Source organism: Nanorana parkeri, unplaced genomic scaffold (assembly GCF_000935625.1).
Source record: "Nanorana parkeri isolate BGI_ZX_2015 unplaced genomic scaffold, ASM93562v1 scaffold666, whole genome shotgun sequence".
In the NCBI taxonomy this organism is placed as follows: domain Eukaryota; kingdom Metazoa; phylum Chordata; class Amphibia; order Anura; family Dicroglossidae; genus Nanorana; species Nanorana parkeri.
In genome coordinates this window covers 1,424,684-1,444,656 of record NW_017306934.1, presented here as the reverse complement: position 1 = coordinate 1,444,656, position 19,973 = coordinate 1,424,684, and the positions used below count along the sequence as shown (strand labels likewise).

The following is a 19,973-nucleotide window of genomic DNA, read 5'->3' as shown; positions in this document are numbered from 1 at the left end:
CACTTCAGCCATCAGCACTGCACTGATAACCTTCAGCTCTGATAGTATATACAAATGGCAGATAATCAGAGAGACAGAGATTGATCTCTATTACCTGGAATGCTACAAGTGGTATTAGGAATCTATGGATTGGTTTTAGACTGTGTTAATACCAGTAAATTACATCTAATGGCAGCTGGATTAGCAGCTCCTAAGATAAGAGGAGCAGAGTCTTTCTGCTGAGGGGTGATAAGGGTCTAAAGAGGTTCTGCAATGATGAGAAAAATAAAGCTCAGATACCATTAGGCTGTTCATAGACAGGCGGATGTCTCCATAAAATGGCAGCTGGGAGACATTTGCCAGTTCTTATATAATGCACGAGGGCATCGTGTGACCCACCTTGAAAGAGGAAGCAGTGTATATGCCCTCGCCTCATTTCCCTTCCTCCCCTCATAATGTCCTCTCTTCCTACTCCCGTGAGCACAAAATTTAAATGTCATTTTGTTTCTTTATAAATGTAATTTTTGCTTCAGCAGGTCCTATACATCATACAGATGCGCCACTTTACAGGCAGTGAAAGGAGACCCCCCCAGGCACGATATTTAAAATATTTTAAATTTTTAATGTTTCATTTTAAGTGATGTTAAATCACTGCTCCTTTAAAAATTTTATTTTTTAAAAGTGTTTTTTTCAGTGATACAAGTCCCCCAGGGCAGTACCCGGATCCCCATACACTCTTTATGGCCAATAAATTGCATATAAGGCTTTAAAATGGGGACATTTAATTTTCTGAGTTCTACCCCCATAGACTTACATTGAGTTCTAAGTTCGAATTATAACTTTTTCCATGTTCGAAAGTTTGAACTAGAACCGAACACGGGGGTGTTCGGCTCATCCCTAGTCACAATCACATCATGCAAAAAACATGACAGATCCTACTCACTGGAGGAAAATTGGGCATATCTTATACAACCTAGCTACACAATAGCCCTTGTATGGCCATTATAATCAGAGGAGGACTAGGAACATTTGACTTCAGGGATAAAATCAATGAACTAGGTAATTCATGGTAGGGACAGGTTTTAATGGGCTAGAAAGTGTACAATGTAAAGTGTCTCTCAGTACATTTTTGAGTGGTGGGCATGGTGAAAAGTTGGTGCTGGAAGACTTTCCTCTGCCAGATATCCAGATTGCAGGTCTAAACAGGGAGTAGAGAGATAAATAATGCCCTGCAAGTGTCAATGACTGTAAGTCCAACTCTGAAAGGTGAAGAACATCCACTCAGGGCCAACAACCCAACATAAGCCCCCAGGCCAGTCCTCCCATGATCAAAAGCTATATTTTTTTCTGCAGAGATTAGATATCAGAACTTATGGCTGCAATGACCCAACATCCCAGAGAACTCACCTGTACATGCTAACTATAGTATTTCCATTATGCATGAGGTAGACATAGACATCATCCACCTCTTCATGCTTCAGCATGCTGAAAGTAAAGAAGTACACTCCTGTAAAAATAAAAGAACCATTTTCCATATTAGATCATGCATCATCACTTGGCCAATATTGTCTGTCTGCATGATGATCTATACAGGCCACAATAGCATTTAGGAAAAAGACATGGATAAAATTCATGTTTTATATAGATCAGAGACTTACATCAGATCAGTGTGAGCAGCTTAGTGTTCTTGTCTTGCACCACTCTAGTTCAAACTAAAGTATTGGTAAAGCCACCCACCTTCCTTTGCAGCTAGAACACCCTCCACTCTTCTTATTGCTTGGAAGACATTTACACTTACAATATATGCCCAAAGGTTTGTGGACACTTGAATATCACACCTATATGGGCTAGTGGACATTCCATTCCAAAGCCATAGGCATGGTATTGTGTGCCCCCATTCACCAACTGCAACTATAGCAACCTCCACTCCTTGGGGAAGGCTTTTCACAAGATTTTGGAGTGTGTCTATGGAAGATTGTGCCCATCCAGCCAAAAGAGCATTTGTGAGGTCAGGTACAGATGTTGGATGAGAAGACTTGGTTCAGCCTTGTCATTCCAATTCATCTCAAATGTGTTCCATATAGGTAAAGTCTCTAGGCAGGGCTTCTGGAACTTCTTCGCACCAAACTCATTACAAATATATTTATACACACAGTATATACAGATAGGAGTTCTTACATTCCTGACATTCCTGATTTCTAATCCGCATATTTGTCCAGGATCAGTGACTCAGAACGTATTGAGTACAGTAGAAACAGACAACTAGCATTCTTAAGTTAGGGATGAAAGCTCCCATATTTTTCCCAGGACAAGTTTACTTTAAAGCTGAAATCCAAGCAGATATTAAACTCCAATATATATATTTTTATATGCAACTAGTGTAAATATCTAAATCTGACATTTCAGCCTCCTCTGTACAGCAGCACTCAGACTGGGAGAGATAGGGTTAGCACTCTGAGCCAATCAAAGGTCCTACAGTGCACATGTGCTGACAAGAAATTGTGACAATGTTCTCCAATACAAATAGAGGGGTGAATTTCCCCAATGGGGAGACAGGCACCAGAGGGTTTAAATCTTCCCCACTATCAAAAGCTGAAAAAAGGTTTTGCCAAGAGATACAATTTAGCTGTTTGCCTGACGTTCAGCTTTGGGTACAGAGTACTTTTTTGATAACCTACCTGGTATGGGAGCTGTAAATCTTCCAGTCATGACATCAAAAAAGTTGCCCATGTTAGTTTCAACACTGCTGAAAATTATTCCGCTATTAATGTTGCTGAAGTGAGTTGCCATTGAAGCCATAAAGGCTACCTGCAGAAAGAGAATCCAATATAAAAAAAGGTTTAACCACCACTGTCAATGTACCACTTTTACATCCTCATATTCACTTTACCATATCCCCTCACATATACCTGTACATCTACTTCTAAATAAAGAAAATAATGCTTTGATGGTATTTTAAACAGTGCTGGCCCATTAAGGTCTTACCTGTTCTCAAAATCCACTCCACGGCTGGCCAAAACATGAATATCTCCAAGCAACGACTTTTCAACAGCAGATTTGGCTGTGACTATAAGGGTCAGTACACCCAAAAGTGATATTTTAGTCAGGCGGAATATAGTGGGCTCAGCCCCTGCCTTTTTATATGTCTTGGATATGACACCAACATTGATATCTCTTTGCATTAATTACCGACTCTGCTGCTTTCCATGTGGGAGCTTAAGGGCCTGTTCACACGACGTCCGTTTTCTGTGCTGACCTGATCCGTACGCACCTGCACTAAAAATGGATCCCAATGTATCCCGATGTGTTTCATGGGCTACAGTTCTCACGTGCGCAGTCCGTTCAGGTTTACGACAGAAAAATACTGCATGCCACATTTTGTACGGTCAGGAAACGGTCCGGAAACGCAAAAACGCACTGCACTGCAGCTAACATACTGACAGCCCCACTCCAGCAAAAAAATAAAAAATACAATTTTTTTTTAAAACTGGAATGCATCAAAAACGCGGCAAAAACACATAGCACCGCGTCTGCAGATCTGCACCTGATCCGGACCTGAAACTCATGTGAACAGGCCCTTAGGTGTCCTCATCCACTTTTGTGTGTTCGAGCTCCTCACATTGCATTCTCCATAATACTAAATTGGATTAAAAAAACACAGGGAAAATGAGATCCCTCAATGTATGCAGCGCTCAGTGATGAGATCTCATCAAGAGAGTACTCAAGAAAACATTACAAAGATAATTTTCAAATGATTTACATAAATTAACATATTACATAAATTACAACATATTCTAGGGACTGACATTCTCATCCAAGCAAATAACTAAACTTATGACTGTTCCTGACTGACAGGATGCCCCAAGGGGCTCCCCAGAATAAACCTATGTACCATTTTAGTGTTCTGTCAGCACTCAGCCTTTTCACCTAGCAGCCGCCTCCCACAACAGAGAGTGCAAGAGAGAGAGCCCTGAGTATCTGTTAAACTACATTTTCACAGCTGAGACTAATAATGAGCCTGCCACAAAAGCTGTCTTTTCCTTTGCCTTGGCTATTTAAGGAGAACTATGGGGAGAGTGAAATACACTCATCCCCATAAATAGAGCCGACGTGCGACACTGAAGCTGTCACACGTCGGCTCTATTGATCAAGAACTGAGTGATCACATATCACTCAGTTCCCGACCTCCCTGCAGAGAGCGGTGACTGTCAGCACTGACTAGAGGAATGGATGGAAGAGGAGGCGGGCACATAGAGAGGCAAAGCCAGCTGTCAATCAGGTGGTGGGGTGGATCCCGACAATATTGTTGGGATCTTTGCCTGTTGCATCACGGCACTGCGCTGTCAGAATATAGCAGGCAATAGTCCACTATATACTGAGTTTTGCGTTGTGTGCTTCTTCTGAATACAAAGTATATCATACATTATTTTTTTTACTCATTATTTATTAATTTTCCCAGCACTCTAAATGTATCTAGAGTTAGTTATTTTGAAATAATTTGGAACCTGTGTTCCTTCTAACCTTGCTATAGGTAGCACCTCTATAAAAAGCTTTATGTTCTTTGAATTTACCATTGCATAACAACCTGAATTGCAACGTTAATTGCCTCCAATTAGTGAACTATACATCAAAGTGCTCTTTTTCTTTTTTCTTTAACAAGACAGAAACATGTTAGATGTCCTATCAGCTCCTTATTATGCATCATTGTGTTCTGTAATGTACATACCGAAGACGATTTTTTGGGAATGTGGCTCTTCTCATCTTGTGGTGAGCTCAAAGCTGACTTTGAAGTGGTTTCTAAAGTGATAAATAATTATATCTTTCTATCACTGTATATAATGGACAATATGTAATGAGCACATATGACTGGCCTCTTGTACATATTTAATTACAAATTCTAAAGTATGACTGCAGTCAATTTTTTTTGTTTGTTTCAGACAGAGAGGAGCCAATGACATTATAAAGCTAACATTGGTTCAAGTCTTACCATTCTCTAATATAAAAAAGCTTACTGCTGAGTCCCTCTTGGAGATTTCCCCCCACTTCCTCTCATCAGTGGCAGGCACAATGTGCAGCAGAGTGGCCATGCTGCTCTGCCTGCCGCCTCCCGATGTGACCCAAAGAGATGCCGCCTGAGGCAACAGTCTCATTATTGGGCAGCCCTGTTTCCTGTACATAGAGCAGTCATGGCAGAAAAAGACCATGTGTTCTATTGAGTGGTCCCCTTTTTTGTTTTGAGTATAGCATGCTTACAAGCATGTTTAAATTCACTCACTGCTGCCTTTGCTAAAAATCTATTCCCAGCATCAACTACTCTTTTGAAGAAATAATACTTTTTTAAGGTTAATTTTGAACTTTCTTGCTAGTTTGCGGTCATGTCCCAGTGTTCTTGATCTTAGCTTCATATTATATTTAGTAATGTTAGATAGAAAAAAACTGCGCTTGGAATCAAATAACACTCTAAGGCTGGGTTCACACCTAGGCGTATTACGCATGCACGTCTGTCGCGCGACCGTCACGCGGTTTTTTTACCGCGATTCGCGGTAAAAAAATCGCGCGACCGTCGCGCGATTCCGAAGGCTACTTGGCTGTATCCCAAACGAAAACGGCCCAAAGAAGTACATGTACTTGTTTGGGCGTCAGCCGTTTTGTAGGGCGTTTAGACGGGCGGAAATACGGAAAGGTGTGAACCATACCCATAGAAAACAATGGGATTTTCATGGTTGTACGTTTTGTAGAGCGTTCATAGAGCGTTGAACGCCCGACAAAACGGAAAGGTGTGAACGGGGCCTAAGAGCAGCTGTGCTTAATAGGTGAGTACACCCAAAATAGGAAAAAAGAAAATAGCATTGCGCTTCAAACTCAAAATATTCCTAAAATGTGAGAAAAATAGTATGAAATGTGAAATTGTCACAAAGTGATAAACAATTTTGTGTCATACACAACACCTGTGTTGCACAATGCCTGTGCTGATGATAATAAGAAAAAGCTCTAGGTCTAATGGTCTAGACACTATAAACCATAATAAACATAGAAAAAAAAATGTGCTAGTACATCTCATAAAATGTGTACATATAGAAAATCCTGTGTTAAATCTCACAAGTGATGCACAACGCCCTCTTAATCTACATAACCATATGTGAAGTCCATTACTTCTTGATACAATAAAGTCCTTGAAATATGTGAGAGACAGGAGTTCCAGTGGACACAATCCATGTGCAATTGTCTTATTTTAATTGTAAGTGCATTTTAATCATTTTAAATAAATTTGTTCTGACATACTACAATATGAGAAGCCTTTTTTTCTCTCTCTGAGCACAGGAGAAGGTGGAAGATGGAGGAATAGTGTTACACGATTTTGGAAAGATAAGCCAGAGTTGGAAGGAATCTACCCCAATTTATTGTCGGATTAAAAACAAAGGAGAGGATTTGGTTCTATATATATCAACAAAGCGCTAATTGTTCATCTGAAATATGGTGAGCAATAGGAGTTAGTGAGTGCGGCCAGATCTTATCTTTGAGCACGGTGGAGACTGGAGAGCACTGATTCACTAATTGTTGATGCATTCACGGACGGGGTGTTGATTATAAAAGTTGGAAGATATATCATCACCTATTTCTAGGACTTTATTGTATCAAGAAGTAATGGACTTCACATGTGGTTATGTAGATTAAGAGGGAGTTGTACATCACTAGTGAGATTTAACACAGGATTTTCTATATGTACACATTTTATGAGATGTACTAGCACATTTTTTTCTATGTTTATTATGGTTTATAGTGTCTAGACCATTAGACCTAGAGCTTTTTCTTACTATCATTGGCACAAGCATTGTGCAACACATGTGTTGTGTATGACACAAAATTTCACATTTCATACTATTTTTCTCACATTTTAGGAATATTTTGAGTTTGAAGCGCAGTGCTATTTTCTTTTTTCCTTCTTTTTTCATATTATATTAAGTGACTGGGTCAGGAGAAATCTCTTCAACATGTCCACTGACACCAGTAAAGACAAGGGTTTTAACCTTTCCCCACCTTATCCAGACAACTTTAAATAGCGTGCAGCACTTGTAGCTTTGAGTCCACACTTGTAGCTTTGAGTCCACTCAATGATATCATGGAGGGATGTTAGCTAGCACAAATTAGACACTGGAAATAATGTAAAATCTGCGCTTATGGAAGGGGTGAAATATGAAAGCTGCTGCGCTATGATTTGTAGAGACTGTGAAAAAATGAGTGTGCAGCGCTATGAGCACACTCATTTTTTCACAAATTAGACGCTGCCAAGACGTTGGACAGTACATGGACTTCGCAAGCAACAAAAGGTACAGTTAGGAGAAATTTTAAAAAAAGTTATAAAAAACCACACACCAGCTAGGGTTCGGTGGAGGCCATTTCAATTCCTCCACACCCAACTCATCATTCCATGCCTTTATGGAGATGTTTTTGTGCACAAGGGTATAGTTATGCTAGAACAAAAAAGGACCTTTCCTAAACTGTTGCCACAGAGTTAGAAGTTTACAGTTGTCCTAAATGTCTTTCTAGTGTATTTCCATAGCATAACAACTACCATACACTGGAAATACCTGAACATATTAATTTGTCCTATTATGTTTAGATTTTGTTTCCACGTATTAACAAATAATACATCTTATAAAAAATAGGTATATTTGACTAAGAAGCAACATATGTGATTGCTTCGAAGACATTTACTCTTAAAATATAGTACCAAACTTCTTTGGATACCTCAATGCCACACCTATATAGGTTTGTGGACATTCAATTTGAAAACATAGGCATGGGTTTCTGTGACCTCACCCAACACTGCAATTATAGCAGCACAACTATAGCAGCCTTTACTCTTTAGGGAAGTCTTTTGACAATATTTCATAGTGTATCTTTGGGAATTTGTGCCAATGCAGCCAAAATAGCATTTGCGAGGTCAGGTACTGATGTTGGATGAGAAGACCTGCTCGCTACTGGCATTCCAAGTCATCCCAGAGGTGTTCAGTAGTGTTGAGGTCAGGTCCCTATGAAGCCACTTGAGTCACTTTACATCAAACTCACCAATCTATGTCTTTATGGAGCTGGCTTTGTGCACAGTAATACTAGAACAGAAAAGGGCTTTCACCAAACTGTTGTCACAAGGATGGGAGTGCACAGTTGTGTAAAATGTCTTTGTATGCTGTAGCATTAACAGTACTGTTCACTAAAACACACAAATTAAAAAATGTGGAGGGGTGTCCACATATAGTTTGTGTGCCCTGTCTTATCTTTCAAAAAGTGTGTAATTCTTTTCAGTCATTTCTGTATTGTTCCATTCTGCTCTACATCACTTTGATCATATCTTGCTTTACATGCAACAGACTCACTTTAAATCTTGTTACTACACAATTTGCCTAACATTTTATTGACTTGACTTGTATGGCAGTTCCCTATCAAATAAAATACTGGAAAAGTAGTATCTTTCCTTTGCTAAGATCCATGAAAATTGAGAAGACACGAAACGGCTCTCATTTTACAATTCATTTCATTCTGCCAAGCTGAATCAGAATCAATCAGAATATATTTCTAATGTTGAACTTACCATGTCAGGGGACCTCATTACTTATGCATTGATAGAACAAGCTATTATTTACTTAGGAAAGTGTCCTTCTCAACTCCTACAACACACTTAATTTCTGTAGATGGAATGTATGCAGACGTGACAAGCATGTCTAACTAACCTCTGAAAGAATACAAACATTTTAAAGCTGCTGTTATTCATTCGAAGATTCAAACTAGGACCAAATATTCACTACCGTATATGGCCAAAGCATGTGGACTTCCCTACAGAAAATGAGTTAGGGTGCTTTCAGTGTAGGGTACTGTTAATGCTAGAGTGCTCAAAAACTTCTGAGACAATATATACCTTACTTTTCACATTATACTGTATCTCTGAAGTCAACATTCCTGGTATATCAGACATGAAATGCTGGGTATTAGTTTGTATGGACTCATAGAAATTTAATGTTGGTGATTCTGACACTTCTGGTGCCACCACATCTCAGACTAAAGCCACAGCTTAAGGACCTTGGATATGTCATACCAATTTGACTTTGGTGTTTAAAAACTATAATTGCTTCAAAGGTTGCCGGCAGCCCTGATCTCCTCCAAGAATCCCACTTTTTAAATACACTGTTCAAGCATCCTTGTGTCTCACAGTTGTATGCAGCAAACCATACTGCATTATTCAAGCTCTGTTAAATACTGATTAAATGGGGAACATGATATGCAGCTAACTACACAGCAACTGCAAAAGAAAGTGCTTCCTAGACTACAGGGGTTATTGTTCAGTACTCTCCTAGATAATCGGCGGCAGTTGAAAAATGTTTAAAATGGAAAGAGAGCAACATTTTCTGTTCTGGAATGCTATCACTATCACTGCATGACCATAGCAGGCAGATCCTCCCTCTTCCTTCAGTATGAGGAAGTATGTAGATTTGCCTCTCTCGGCATCTATACATTTGTTTAAAGCCTGACTGTGCCCCAGCAGGTGATTCAAACCAACAGGCAGTCCTGTTTGCAACAGTCACCTTCTCTCTGGTGCTCTCACCCACAATAATTCCTTTCTTCTACTAGATGTTCTGACTTTCTGGGTTGAATGACTGCCAGTGTCATTCAAGCTAATGACTAAACCTAACCCATGTATACAGGGCATTATGGTACTGCCCTCCTGAGAGGGCATTAGCATTGTTCCCTACAATGATGCAGAGAGTGGCAATGATGCCATGCTCTCTGCAGCATTGAGGAATGTCCACCATCAGAGAAGATCCAAAAATGTAAGAGTACCCAGGGAGTTACATGACAAGCCTGAGGGCATCTGAAATATTGAAGTATACAGGCAACCATATGCTTTATATTCTTGCAATCTATACAACGCACCAAGAGGGGATAGTTTTTTTTTTTAAATTGCAGTTTTTGATGTATTTCAGATCATATGCCATCCTGTCCTCTTCTGCTATTCAGAACACATCCTAATTGAAATAGAATGTAGAATTCTTAATTTCCTCCATGACTTACTCAATGGCATAAAACGAAACAAGGAGATGAAGTCGTGACTCCTTTTTTTCTTCTTGAATTCGAAGGAATGACCATTTTCACAAGATTGCCATCTTAAAGTACATTTGTTCTTTTATGTAACTTCCTTAGATGTTAGAATGAATAAACACCCTCAGGTTCCTACATTACCTTTTAGAGATCTTCCTGATCGCTCCAGGAGCATCCAAGCCTGAGAGGCTTTATTATGGAAATCTTGACTTTAACAAGAAAAATCAAACTATCCCAACCCCTTTCAAAACCTACATCTCATTACCAGCTGCTGAGGAACCCATTACATTGAAGCACCAATAGTGATCTGTGGAAGAGAATAGGCCAACATAACACCTCATAGAAAACAAGACTTGCATATTAGAGGGCTCTGGGTTTTTGGTGAGTAAAAAGAGATATATAGATCACTGAACCCAGAAATAATTCATACAATATTTTTCTTATATTCTATAACATTTAGTTCCATGCAGACTCTACAAAGCCAAATGTACATTTTCTGTATTACTATATTTACACATACTGTACTGTATAAAGGACATTGCAACATCAAAGAGAATAACACCAAGTGCTGTTTCTACAAGATAATTTGCATGTTTATTGCATTAACCTTTTCCTTGTCACCTGCTCAGACATATATATACTTTTGTTTGCATCTTGATGTGGATGGAATATACAGTATGATAAGAGATATTGACTGGAATGATGCATATCACAGATCTATATCTATGTGCAAGAAGCACTGACATACAAGCTGATATTTGTAAATGCCACCACAAATGTCAAGCATAATAGATGACTCCAATAAAATAGAGGAAAACATTGGGTTATTCACATACCTTTCAACACTTTTTAGTAGTAAACACAATAAAGGGAACAAATAATGTTTTTGGATATATTTTCTTTACTATATACAGGAATAGAGAATTTGAAGATTTTAAAAAATGCTTCTTTACTTTTAGTCAAGTAAATATGAAGAATTGCTAAAGAATATTTAATATTCACCTATTTTCAGGCATCAGATGATGCTCTAGGCTCTTTTTTGTTTACCAGACTGATCCTAACTGTTTTGTTAAAAAAAAAAGGTAGTTGCATTGAGAGCTCAATAGTTTAAATAGACATAACTGAATGAGTCAGAAAGTTGATTCATTCCCCTTCTCTGCTCAGAGTGTTACGTTGAGAGACAAAGGTTTACTTGCAAAATAAGGAATGTATATAAATAGAAAAAGAAATATAACAATTTTAAAGTGTAAAAAAATAAATATTATCTTGATAAGACTACCACCAACCCCCACAAAAGATAACAAATTGCTAATAAACACTGGAGAAAAGTAAGGTCCCTGATCTGGCTATGCTGTGTTGCAGGGACAAAAATTACTAAATGGAATTAGGAATCATTTGGCAGGTGAGACAGTTCATATATAAGGCTCAATGGTATAATGTAGGTTTCCAATAAATTGCTACGTCTGCCCCTATTGGTGTAGTTGCTATGGTCAGGGGGTAGTTTTTCTTGAAAATATTTTTTCCCCAAGTATTAACAAGTAATACATCTTATACATGGATATATTTAACTAACAACAACATATGTGATTGCTTAAAAGACATTTACACTTACAATATATGCTCAAAAGTCTGTGGACACACACATACAGTATGGGCTTGTGGACATCCCAATCCAAAACCATGGACATGGGTTCTTCTGCCCCCTCCCTTCCGACCAATTGCATTTATAGCAGCCTCCGCTCTTTGGGGAAGTCTTTTTCACATATTTTTTAGTGTGTCTGTGGTAATTTGTGCCAGTTCAGCCAAGAGCATTTATGGGACCAGGTACTGATGTTGGATGAGAAGACCTGGCCCCCTATCAGTGTTCCAATTTATCCCAAAGGTGTTCAGTAGGGTTTAGATCTGAGCACTGTGCAGGCTGCTTGAGTTCCTCCACAACAAACTCATCAAACCAAATCTTTTTTGAACTGGCTTGGTTCACAGGGGCACAGTCCTACTGGAACAGAAAAGGGCCTTCTCTCAAACTGTTGTCACAAGGTTGGAAGTGCACAATTATAACATAGTATAGTTACATACTATTTGAGTGTGTGTGTGTGTGTGTGAGTCTCTGTGTGTCCCAGTCATTAAGAGTACCTGTACCCCTGTATGTTACATTCTCTGGGGAAGGTATCTAAACAAATGAATGAATGATTCAATACTCTATGCTGATACCACTGCTTGTGGAAGAAAAGAAGCCCCTTCACCCCTTGTGGTTAAATCTTTTTTTTTTCCTCCAGTTTTAGGTGGTGGCCTCTAGTATTCTTTAGGGAGTTTACAGTAAACAGTTTATTGCTGATGTTGCTATCACCATTAAACATTTTGTACATCAAAAGCATGTCTCCTCTTAATCTCCTCACTTCTAGAGTGAACAAGATTACATTTCGCAACCTTGTCTCACAGCTTTGGTCCCCCAGCTCCTTAATTCGTTTTGCTGCCCTTCTCTGGATTCTCTCCAGCTCAAGGACATCCTTTCTGTGGATTGGTGAACAAAACTGAACCTCATAATCAAGATGAGGCAGAACCAATTATCTATAAAGTGGCAAAATGATAGCCTCGTCTCTACAGTACATTCCCTTTTTAATGCATGACAGTACTCTGCTTGCTTTGTTTGCCGCAGCCTGGAATTGCAAGCTATTGTTCAATCTGTGGTCTACTATGACCCCCAAATATTTTTCCATTTCTGACTTCCCTAATGGAGTTCCCATTAATGTGTAATCCGCTTGCCTGTTTTTAACCCCAAAATGCATTACTTTACATTTTTCAACATTAAACCTCATCTGCCATATAGTTGCCCCTCCCCTAATTGATCTAGGTCCTCCTGTAATTTAATGTTTTAACTAGGGATGTCCCGATACCGATGCTAGCATCGGAATCGGGCCCGATACAAGTAGGGACATTATTGAGCTGCAAAGATTATTTGTAAATGTATTCTCTGCACTGTATAAGCAGTATATACTTTATATGTACTACATATATAGTACATATAGAGTACACACTGCTCATACAGTGCAGACAATACATTTACAATTATACTCTGCTAACATGAATGGATTAAATGATCTGTATGTAGCCCTGTACTATGGATCATTTAACCCATTCTTATTAGCATAGGATCATTGTAAATGTATTTTTGTATTGTTGCACTCTATATGTACAAGTACTATATATGACATATAGAGTGCACTGCAACACTAGATTTACAATTATCCTCTGCTAATATGAATGGGTTAAATGATCCATATTACATGATATGTAGCCCTGTACTACGGATCATTTAACCCATTCATGTTAGCAGTGCAGAATTGTATATCTATATGTACTGTACATATACAGTACAAATGTCCCGTACATTGCAGCATTAGATTTACAATGATCCCCTGCTGACATGAATGGGTTAAATGATCCGTACAACTACATGTTATGTACTATTATGTACTATGGATCATGATTTAACCCTCCCAATTTTTGGTATTATCTGCAAACACAGACACATGGCTATTAACACCTCCCCAAAATCATGTATAAACAGGTTAAACGGTATTGGGCCTAGCACAGAACCCTGGGGCACGCCAATCTCTACCTTAGACCAATGTGAAAAATAACTATTTACCGATACTTTCTGGACATGTTCCTGTAGCCAGTTCTCTATCCATGTACACACCATTTCATCAATTGTGTAAAATGTCTTTGTATACTGTAGGATTAACAGTACCCATCACTGGAAACATCTGAATAATCTCGAGGGGTGACCACATACTGGCAATGTAATGTGTTTAGGAAATACTAGTAATTATTGTAGACACTAGAAGGGGTAACTGAAACAAGCTGATGTACAGGGTATAAGGGTAAAAACTAAAAGGGTTAAATGCTTACCCTTTTTTTAGCTATAACACTAACCACTATCTCTTTCTTCTTCTTCCTGTATTCTCAGCATGCTGAAGCAACTCCTTTCTGTGCACGTCACATATCCCACTTTACATTGTGGCCAGCAAGCTTTGATAGCATCATGTAAGGAAGTTTCCTATAACCACTGTGCTTCCTGATCACCTTAATCATCAGTACATGTGTTTGAGAAAGAAGGGCCATCATGGGGCAAAAGATGGCTTGCCATCTGGATTAAAATGTCTTTGCTGTCTTGTGAGGGAGTCTGGTATTCAGCCTCCTTATTGTAGAATCCAAGAAGCTAAAAGTATGTATATACAGTATACAAATTCTTCCATCGTGACTGCTAAAAGATTTGGATTTCTTCAAAGGAAACTATACTGTATGTTCAGTAAGGACACATTTTATTGCAGCATTTATCTGCCGGAGGAGAGGAGCAGTGAAACATAGGGGTCTATTCACAAAGCTGCCATAGGCAGCCGAGTGAATAACCGACCCGAAGTGAAGTGAACCGAAAGCTGTTCGGCTATTCACTTCAGGCTAGTACAGCTGATTTCAGCCGTACACCAACTAAAATCAGCCGTACATCGACTTGCTGCGGCTGGCTTTGGGTCGGCCAAACATGCTCAGCGTGTTCGGCCGACCCGAAGTGCAGAAGGAGTTTGACTCAGCCGATCCAACATATGGATCGGCTAAGCCGAACCTCCGGCAGGCTACTGGCTGCTGTTCGGCCTATTCTTATAGATGCCAAACAGCAGTGAGTAAATAGCCGAATGCCGCAGAGCTGGCTGCCCTCAGTCAGAAAAAAAAACAACCCACCATAGGAATGCATAGCTAGATTCCTATTGGCTATTTCACTTTGCAATAGCAGACTAGCTATTGCACCCGCCCTCTGCTGCTGTCAATCACCAGAAGGGGACCTGATGGAGAACTGCAGGTCCCCCTCTACTGATTGACAGCAGCAGTGGGTGGGGGCAATAGCTAGTTTGCTATTGGCTTTTGCAAAGTGAAACAACCAATAGGAATCTAGCTATGCATTCCTATGGTGGCTTTTCTTTTATTCTGACTGAGGGCAGCCAGCGGCCCCATGTATGAAATGTCAGGGGGAAAAACAGATCGCAAGAAAAGGTTTACTCTGCTCGATCGCCCGGCTTCCTCAATGGGACTTCCGGTATCGGTATTTGGGATCAGCGAGTAATGAAAAAAAAAATATTGGTACGCATACTCGATACTGAAAAACCGGTATCAGTGCATCCCTAGTTGCAAGCATTATAGATGAATACAAGCCCTGTTTGGCCGAGGATTTTGCAACATGTTTCTTCAGCAAAACTCGATCTAATGATTGACTTCTGCGAAGGAAATAGGGTCACCAACGGATCCATTTTCGATCTGTGTGTACCCAGCTTAACAGTAAGTGGACTTTCCATTTACATTTAAGTGTATGTAATTCCTAGCAAATAACTTCTACTATTTGCTCCCTTTTGAACTGTTATATACCATTGAAGGTGTTTTTTTCGTATATCTGATTGGTGCAAAAAAGACATGTTGATCCTGCCAGAAATCTTGTGTGCTGATAACCTCCTATGTTCTCTGCCTTTGCTGATATTTAATGGTTAACATTGCTCCCAGCTGTCTTAGGACTACAGAACACCTTTACCTATGTTATGGAGAAGAGGTGAAGTGTTGTGTTGCCCTGTTTTAGGATAACGCTGCTATTCCATAAATATAGTACAGTTAGTGAGTGTTGTCATTTTAAGACAGGAAGTGTGTTACTGATAGAATCATCAAGTGAAAATAAAGGGAAAAAGCCTAATAAAAGAAAACTAATGTAACCACCTGGTAAGCGGTAATATATTCCATTTATGTTCTTGGGTTTAGTTACACGTTAAAGGATAGGATCTAAAACGTTTTCCATCTCACTGTGTACATTCAGTGGAACATCATCTCATGAACTGTGCAAATCTGACATGCCTTTTTCCCTAAACAGATGGAGGAAGACTTATTTTATGTGCTGGTTGACAGCAGAACATCTGTAGACACTCATCACTGGCAAACTCCATAAATCATACTTGGAGCTTGCATTGAATTAAAGGGAAAGTATAATTTCCCTTAGTTAAAAAATAAGAGTTTACACCCTTCCTGGTTGGGAGCTTTATAATGGGGAGAAATGCCATCATGACCATCAAAACTCAGTGGCTTGCAGTTTAAGATGATTGAAAGTCAGGGCCCCTGCTGAGGAATAGGTGATCCTGAGACCTCAAGACCTTCCATTTTCTTTAATTGTCATCAGTTCAAGGCTATCCTCAAGAAACTACTCTTTGCAGTGGGGCTGCAATGCAAGGATTAACTGCTCATTAACATCTAGGGGAGCTGTGTTAAAAAGCACTTTTACTTACCTGTTCCTTGCTCCCACAGACTCCAGGACTGGCGTCCACAGCCTCCTCCCCCCGGCACTTCAGCGATCGGAGGCCTGCTAGGGTCATCACTTACAATATGAGGGCCCATAGCTCTGCATTAGACATGAGAATGGTGAGAGACAGTCTAGGAGCTGATCTTCAGGGGAGAGAGGTGAGCGCTGAATACCTGGGGATGGGATAACTAAAAGAAAAGCTAAATAATAAAGTTCTTTAGTCCATTGGATACTCAGAATCCCACAAATCAGACTACCTTTTGCAGGAAAGTATAATGGGGTTCATTTACTAAAGGCAAATAAGCTGTTCACTTTGCAAGGGAATTTTTGCTGACTTCTATCATCCAATCACGTGCAAGCAAGAATATTGTTTTATTGCTATTTTCCTTGCACCTGATTAGGTATACTTTGCAAAGTGAATTTTCACCACATTCCCTAAGGTAAGAGAAAATTCCACTGCAACGTGAACAGCCTATTCTCCTAAATCAACCCCAATGTCTTCGTTCTACATCTCATGGTAAAATCCAGCTACATCCCACTTGGAAGTCCCAAGACTTGCTGCCTGCCAGAGGTATTAAGCAGCTACTTGAGTCCCTGGCAGGGGCGACCCGTGGCCGGGTGTCACCCGAAGCGTAGGCCGGGTGACACCCCACTGTGATGTCATCACACGCGTGACATCACCAAGCGCATGTGCGATTACGTCATCGTGCATGCGCGGCCATTTAATTGACGCCTACCGGCAGCCATGTTGGTTATGGATGCCGGCACTGTTGGGCATTTTGGTGTCACCCCTCCAATGGTGTCACCCGGGTGCGGACTGCACCCCACTGACCCCCCCCCCTTGTGACGCCACTGGTCCCTGAGCCATTTGAACTCTCTATGACCTTAGGTCTCAGAGCGTTTCTTTTTGTTTTGGTGTTGTCTTGGTTCCACACGTATATCTCTTTTTGTAGTCTACCCTATTGTATGATACATCGCTTGGTTTTTCTAAATATAAAAAAAATGAATTTTTTCCAAGCAACATTTACGTAATTTGAGCACTCCAGGTAATTACCAATCAGTATAAAAAGGAAAGTCTGCTGATTAAAATTATGTCACATTAGTGCGCCTTTTATGTAATGTAGTGGAACTATTAAGCTCAAAGTGAACATAGTGTTTTATTTTAGGAGAGCTTTATTCCCATTTCAACATTACATTGCGACTTTTCGTGAATAGTTAATGTAATATTAGGATACCGTTAAGTCGGAATGATGACGGCCGAAAATAGCATGGCAGCAATTTTTTTCAAAGGTTTGCGATCGCCAAATATTTTAATGACATAGCATTTATTATGTGAACATCAGATGCTTGCACAGTGAAAGCAAATGTCATCTGGATTACCCGACATCATTGCTGGGACCTAGGGATTAATCTGGAGAGAGTATATTTTATATATAGATCATTTATGTTTTTATTTATTTTTTACAGTTTATTTTTTTCTGGTCGATGAAGATCATATCCAGACTCATTCCCCAACCCATGCACTTTTGCAGCAACAGATGGCTTTTCTGATAGTAATCTACTGCTGGCAATACTCAATCAGCAATAGATCACTATATTTATATGTCTATAGATCTGCAATTATGGAACATAAAACCTAATATACGCAATAAAGCTGCCACAGAACAGACACAGGGGTGCTAGAAGTATGAATGGTAATTATGCCGCGCTAAATACCATGATATACAGTGTAAATAAGTGATGTCAAATGAATATAATAAATTAATCAACCAACATGATTATAAAGACTGGATATCAACCATCCAGAAATAAATGTGACTAAATAAATGTGGCTGAAAAAAACAATAAATTCTGTCAGTGATAAATGTGAAAAAACAACCAAAGTACATAAGTCGTTCTTCAAATCAAAAACATATAAAGTGCTTGTGCTTGGTGATCCTCCCAGTGTCACACATGAAGCCCCATGGGCAATGCGCACTCACCACATAGATAATGTTTGAGGACTCTGTCGGTATCTGAAGTCGATCATGGATCAGGGAATTCTCAGTGTTTCCTCCAAAATATTTACGAATGCTGTTCCATATATGGTAAAAGAATCAAAGGGAACTCCTCATGGTGAAATAAATACCTACATTTATTGATAAAACAAGTAAAAAAAACCTCACATGTATTGTAAAAACCGGCCGGTGTCTCACGAAATCTCGTGTTCACTTCAGCATTGGATGTGACGCTGTGACGTCAGATGGCCCCGCCCGGACGCGTTTCATCACTAAGGACATTCTCAAGGGGATAGCATAATTACCATGCATAATAGATCACTATAGTAGTAATCTGTTATTGCAGGGAAGTGATGGACAGAGCTAGAACAGCTAAAACAGCTCTCACCCAGTGTAAACAAAATGTGGAAGCATTCTGTTTACTTTCATGGCTCCTGCTGTCCCATTTTGCGGCCTGTTTAATTTAGTTACTCAGTCACCACCCCCCACAGGGATGGCCCTTTCTCCATTCCTCCAGCGCTTATTGGAGGGACAGACTGGGGAGGGGGCGGTCAGAGCCAGCTGTCAATCAGGCATTGGGGGTGAATCCCAACAATATTACCTGGATCTTTCCCGGCTGTAAAGCGGCTCTGCGCTGTCAGCATATAGCAGGCAATAGCCCGCTATATGCTGAGTTTTGGGTTGCAGAAGGACATTACCTCTTGTGACCCTAAAGAGAACTATGGCCAAAAAAGATTTGGCCATATTTCTCTTTTAAAACTGTAAAATTAAAAACTGACCCAAAAACATTACAATTTCCCTTTTAAGAAGTTAAAATGTGCTTTATATAAGTTCACAATATTAATGTATACTCTGTAAAAGTAGGATTATTTTTTCTTCACGCTCATCCCAGCACACAAGGAGAAAATGTTCCTAGCACATGTATTCCCATGTTCTAGCTCCAGTAAAACAGCTAAAAAGAAATCACTGGCTCGGCTGGTCCTGTTAATGCTGACCTCTAATGTATATTCTTTTTTGTAGAGTGTTTTAGGAGAGTTGAGACTGACTGGTTTTCCCTTGGGACACAATCCTCACTTATAAAGTCAGGAAATCCTTGTCAGCTTAGTAAAATGACGACATTTGATCTAGATGACAAACTCCATGTACAATGCCTTGAATCCTGCCATGGCTCACTGCACATATACAGTATCCTCTCAAATAAAATCAAAAAACAGTCAATGGAAAATACGAAGGTTTGTCTTTACAGAAAAACATTCATAAAAGTATGGAATGCCAATGTTAGGATCAATTTTGCCAATGTTAGGATCACCCTAACCCAGGTTAGGTTCACGCCACTCAGCACCTAGCGCCCCCCTGAAACCTCCCACAATGCTTCCTTCCCAGCTGTATTTTCGTTTTTTGTTAAAAAAAAAAATGCTTTAATTTTCAGATATCTTCAGGCTGATTACATGATGCCCCCTGCCCACATCCTTCTCTAATCTTCTGTGTTGGGGGATCTCAATGATGCAGAGAGTGACACTGACATGAATACATCAAAAACGCTCTCTGCACCATTGTATGTGAGTGCAGGCTGC

At 39.7% G+C, this 19,973-nt stretch overlaps 1 protein-coding gene across 3 annotated transcripts in view; it reads right to left on the bottom strand.

Annotated features, from left to right (window-relative positions):
- The window catches only part of C1QTNF3 (C1q and tumor necrosis factor related protein 3), a 46,897-nt gene that overhangs the window by 12,068 nt on the left and 14,856 nt on the right, over positions 1–19,973 (bottom strand). For all 3 annotated transcript variants that reach the window (XM_018563468.1, XM_018563471.1, XM_018563469.1), the window contains exons 4-5: positions 2,658–2,787; positions 1,387–1,486 (exon numbers count right to left, since the gene is read on the bottom strand). In XM_018563468.1, coding sequence (XP_018418970.1) covers positions 1,387–1,486; positions 2,658–2,787 — 230 coding nt within the window. The remainder of the gene's footprint in view (positions 1–1,386; positions 1,487–2,657; positions 2,788–19,973) is intronic.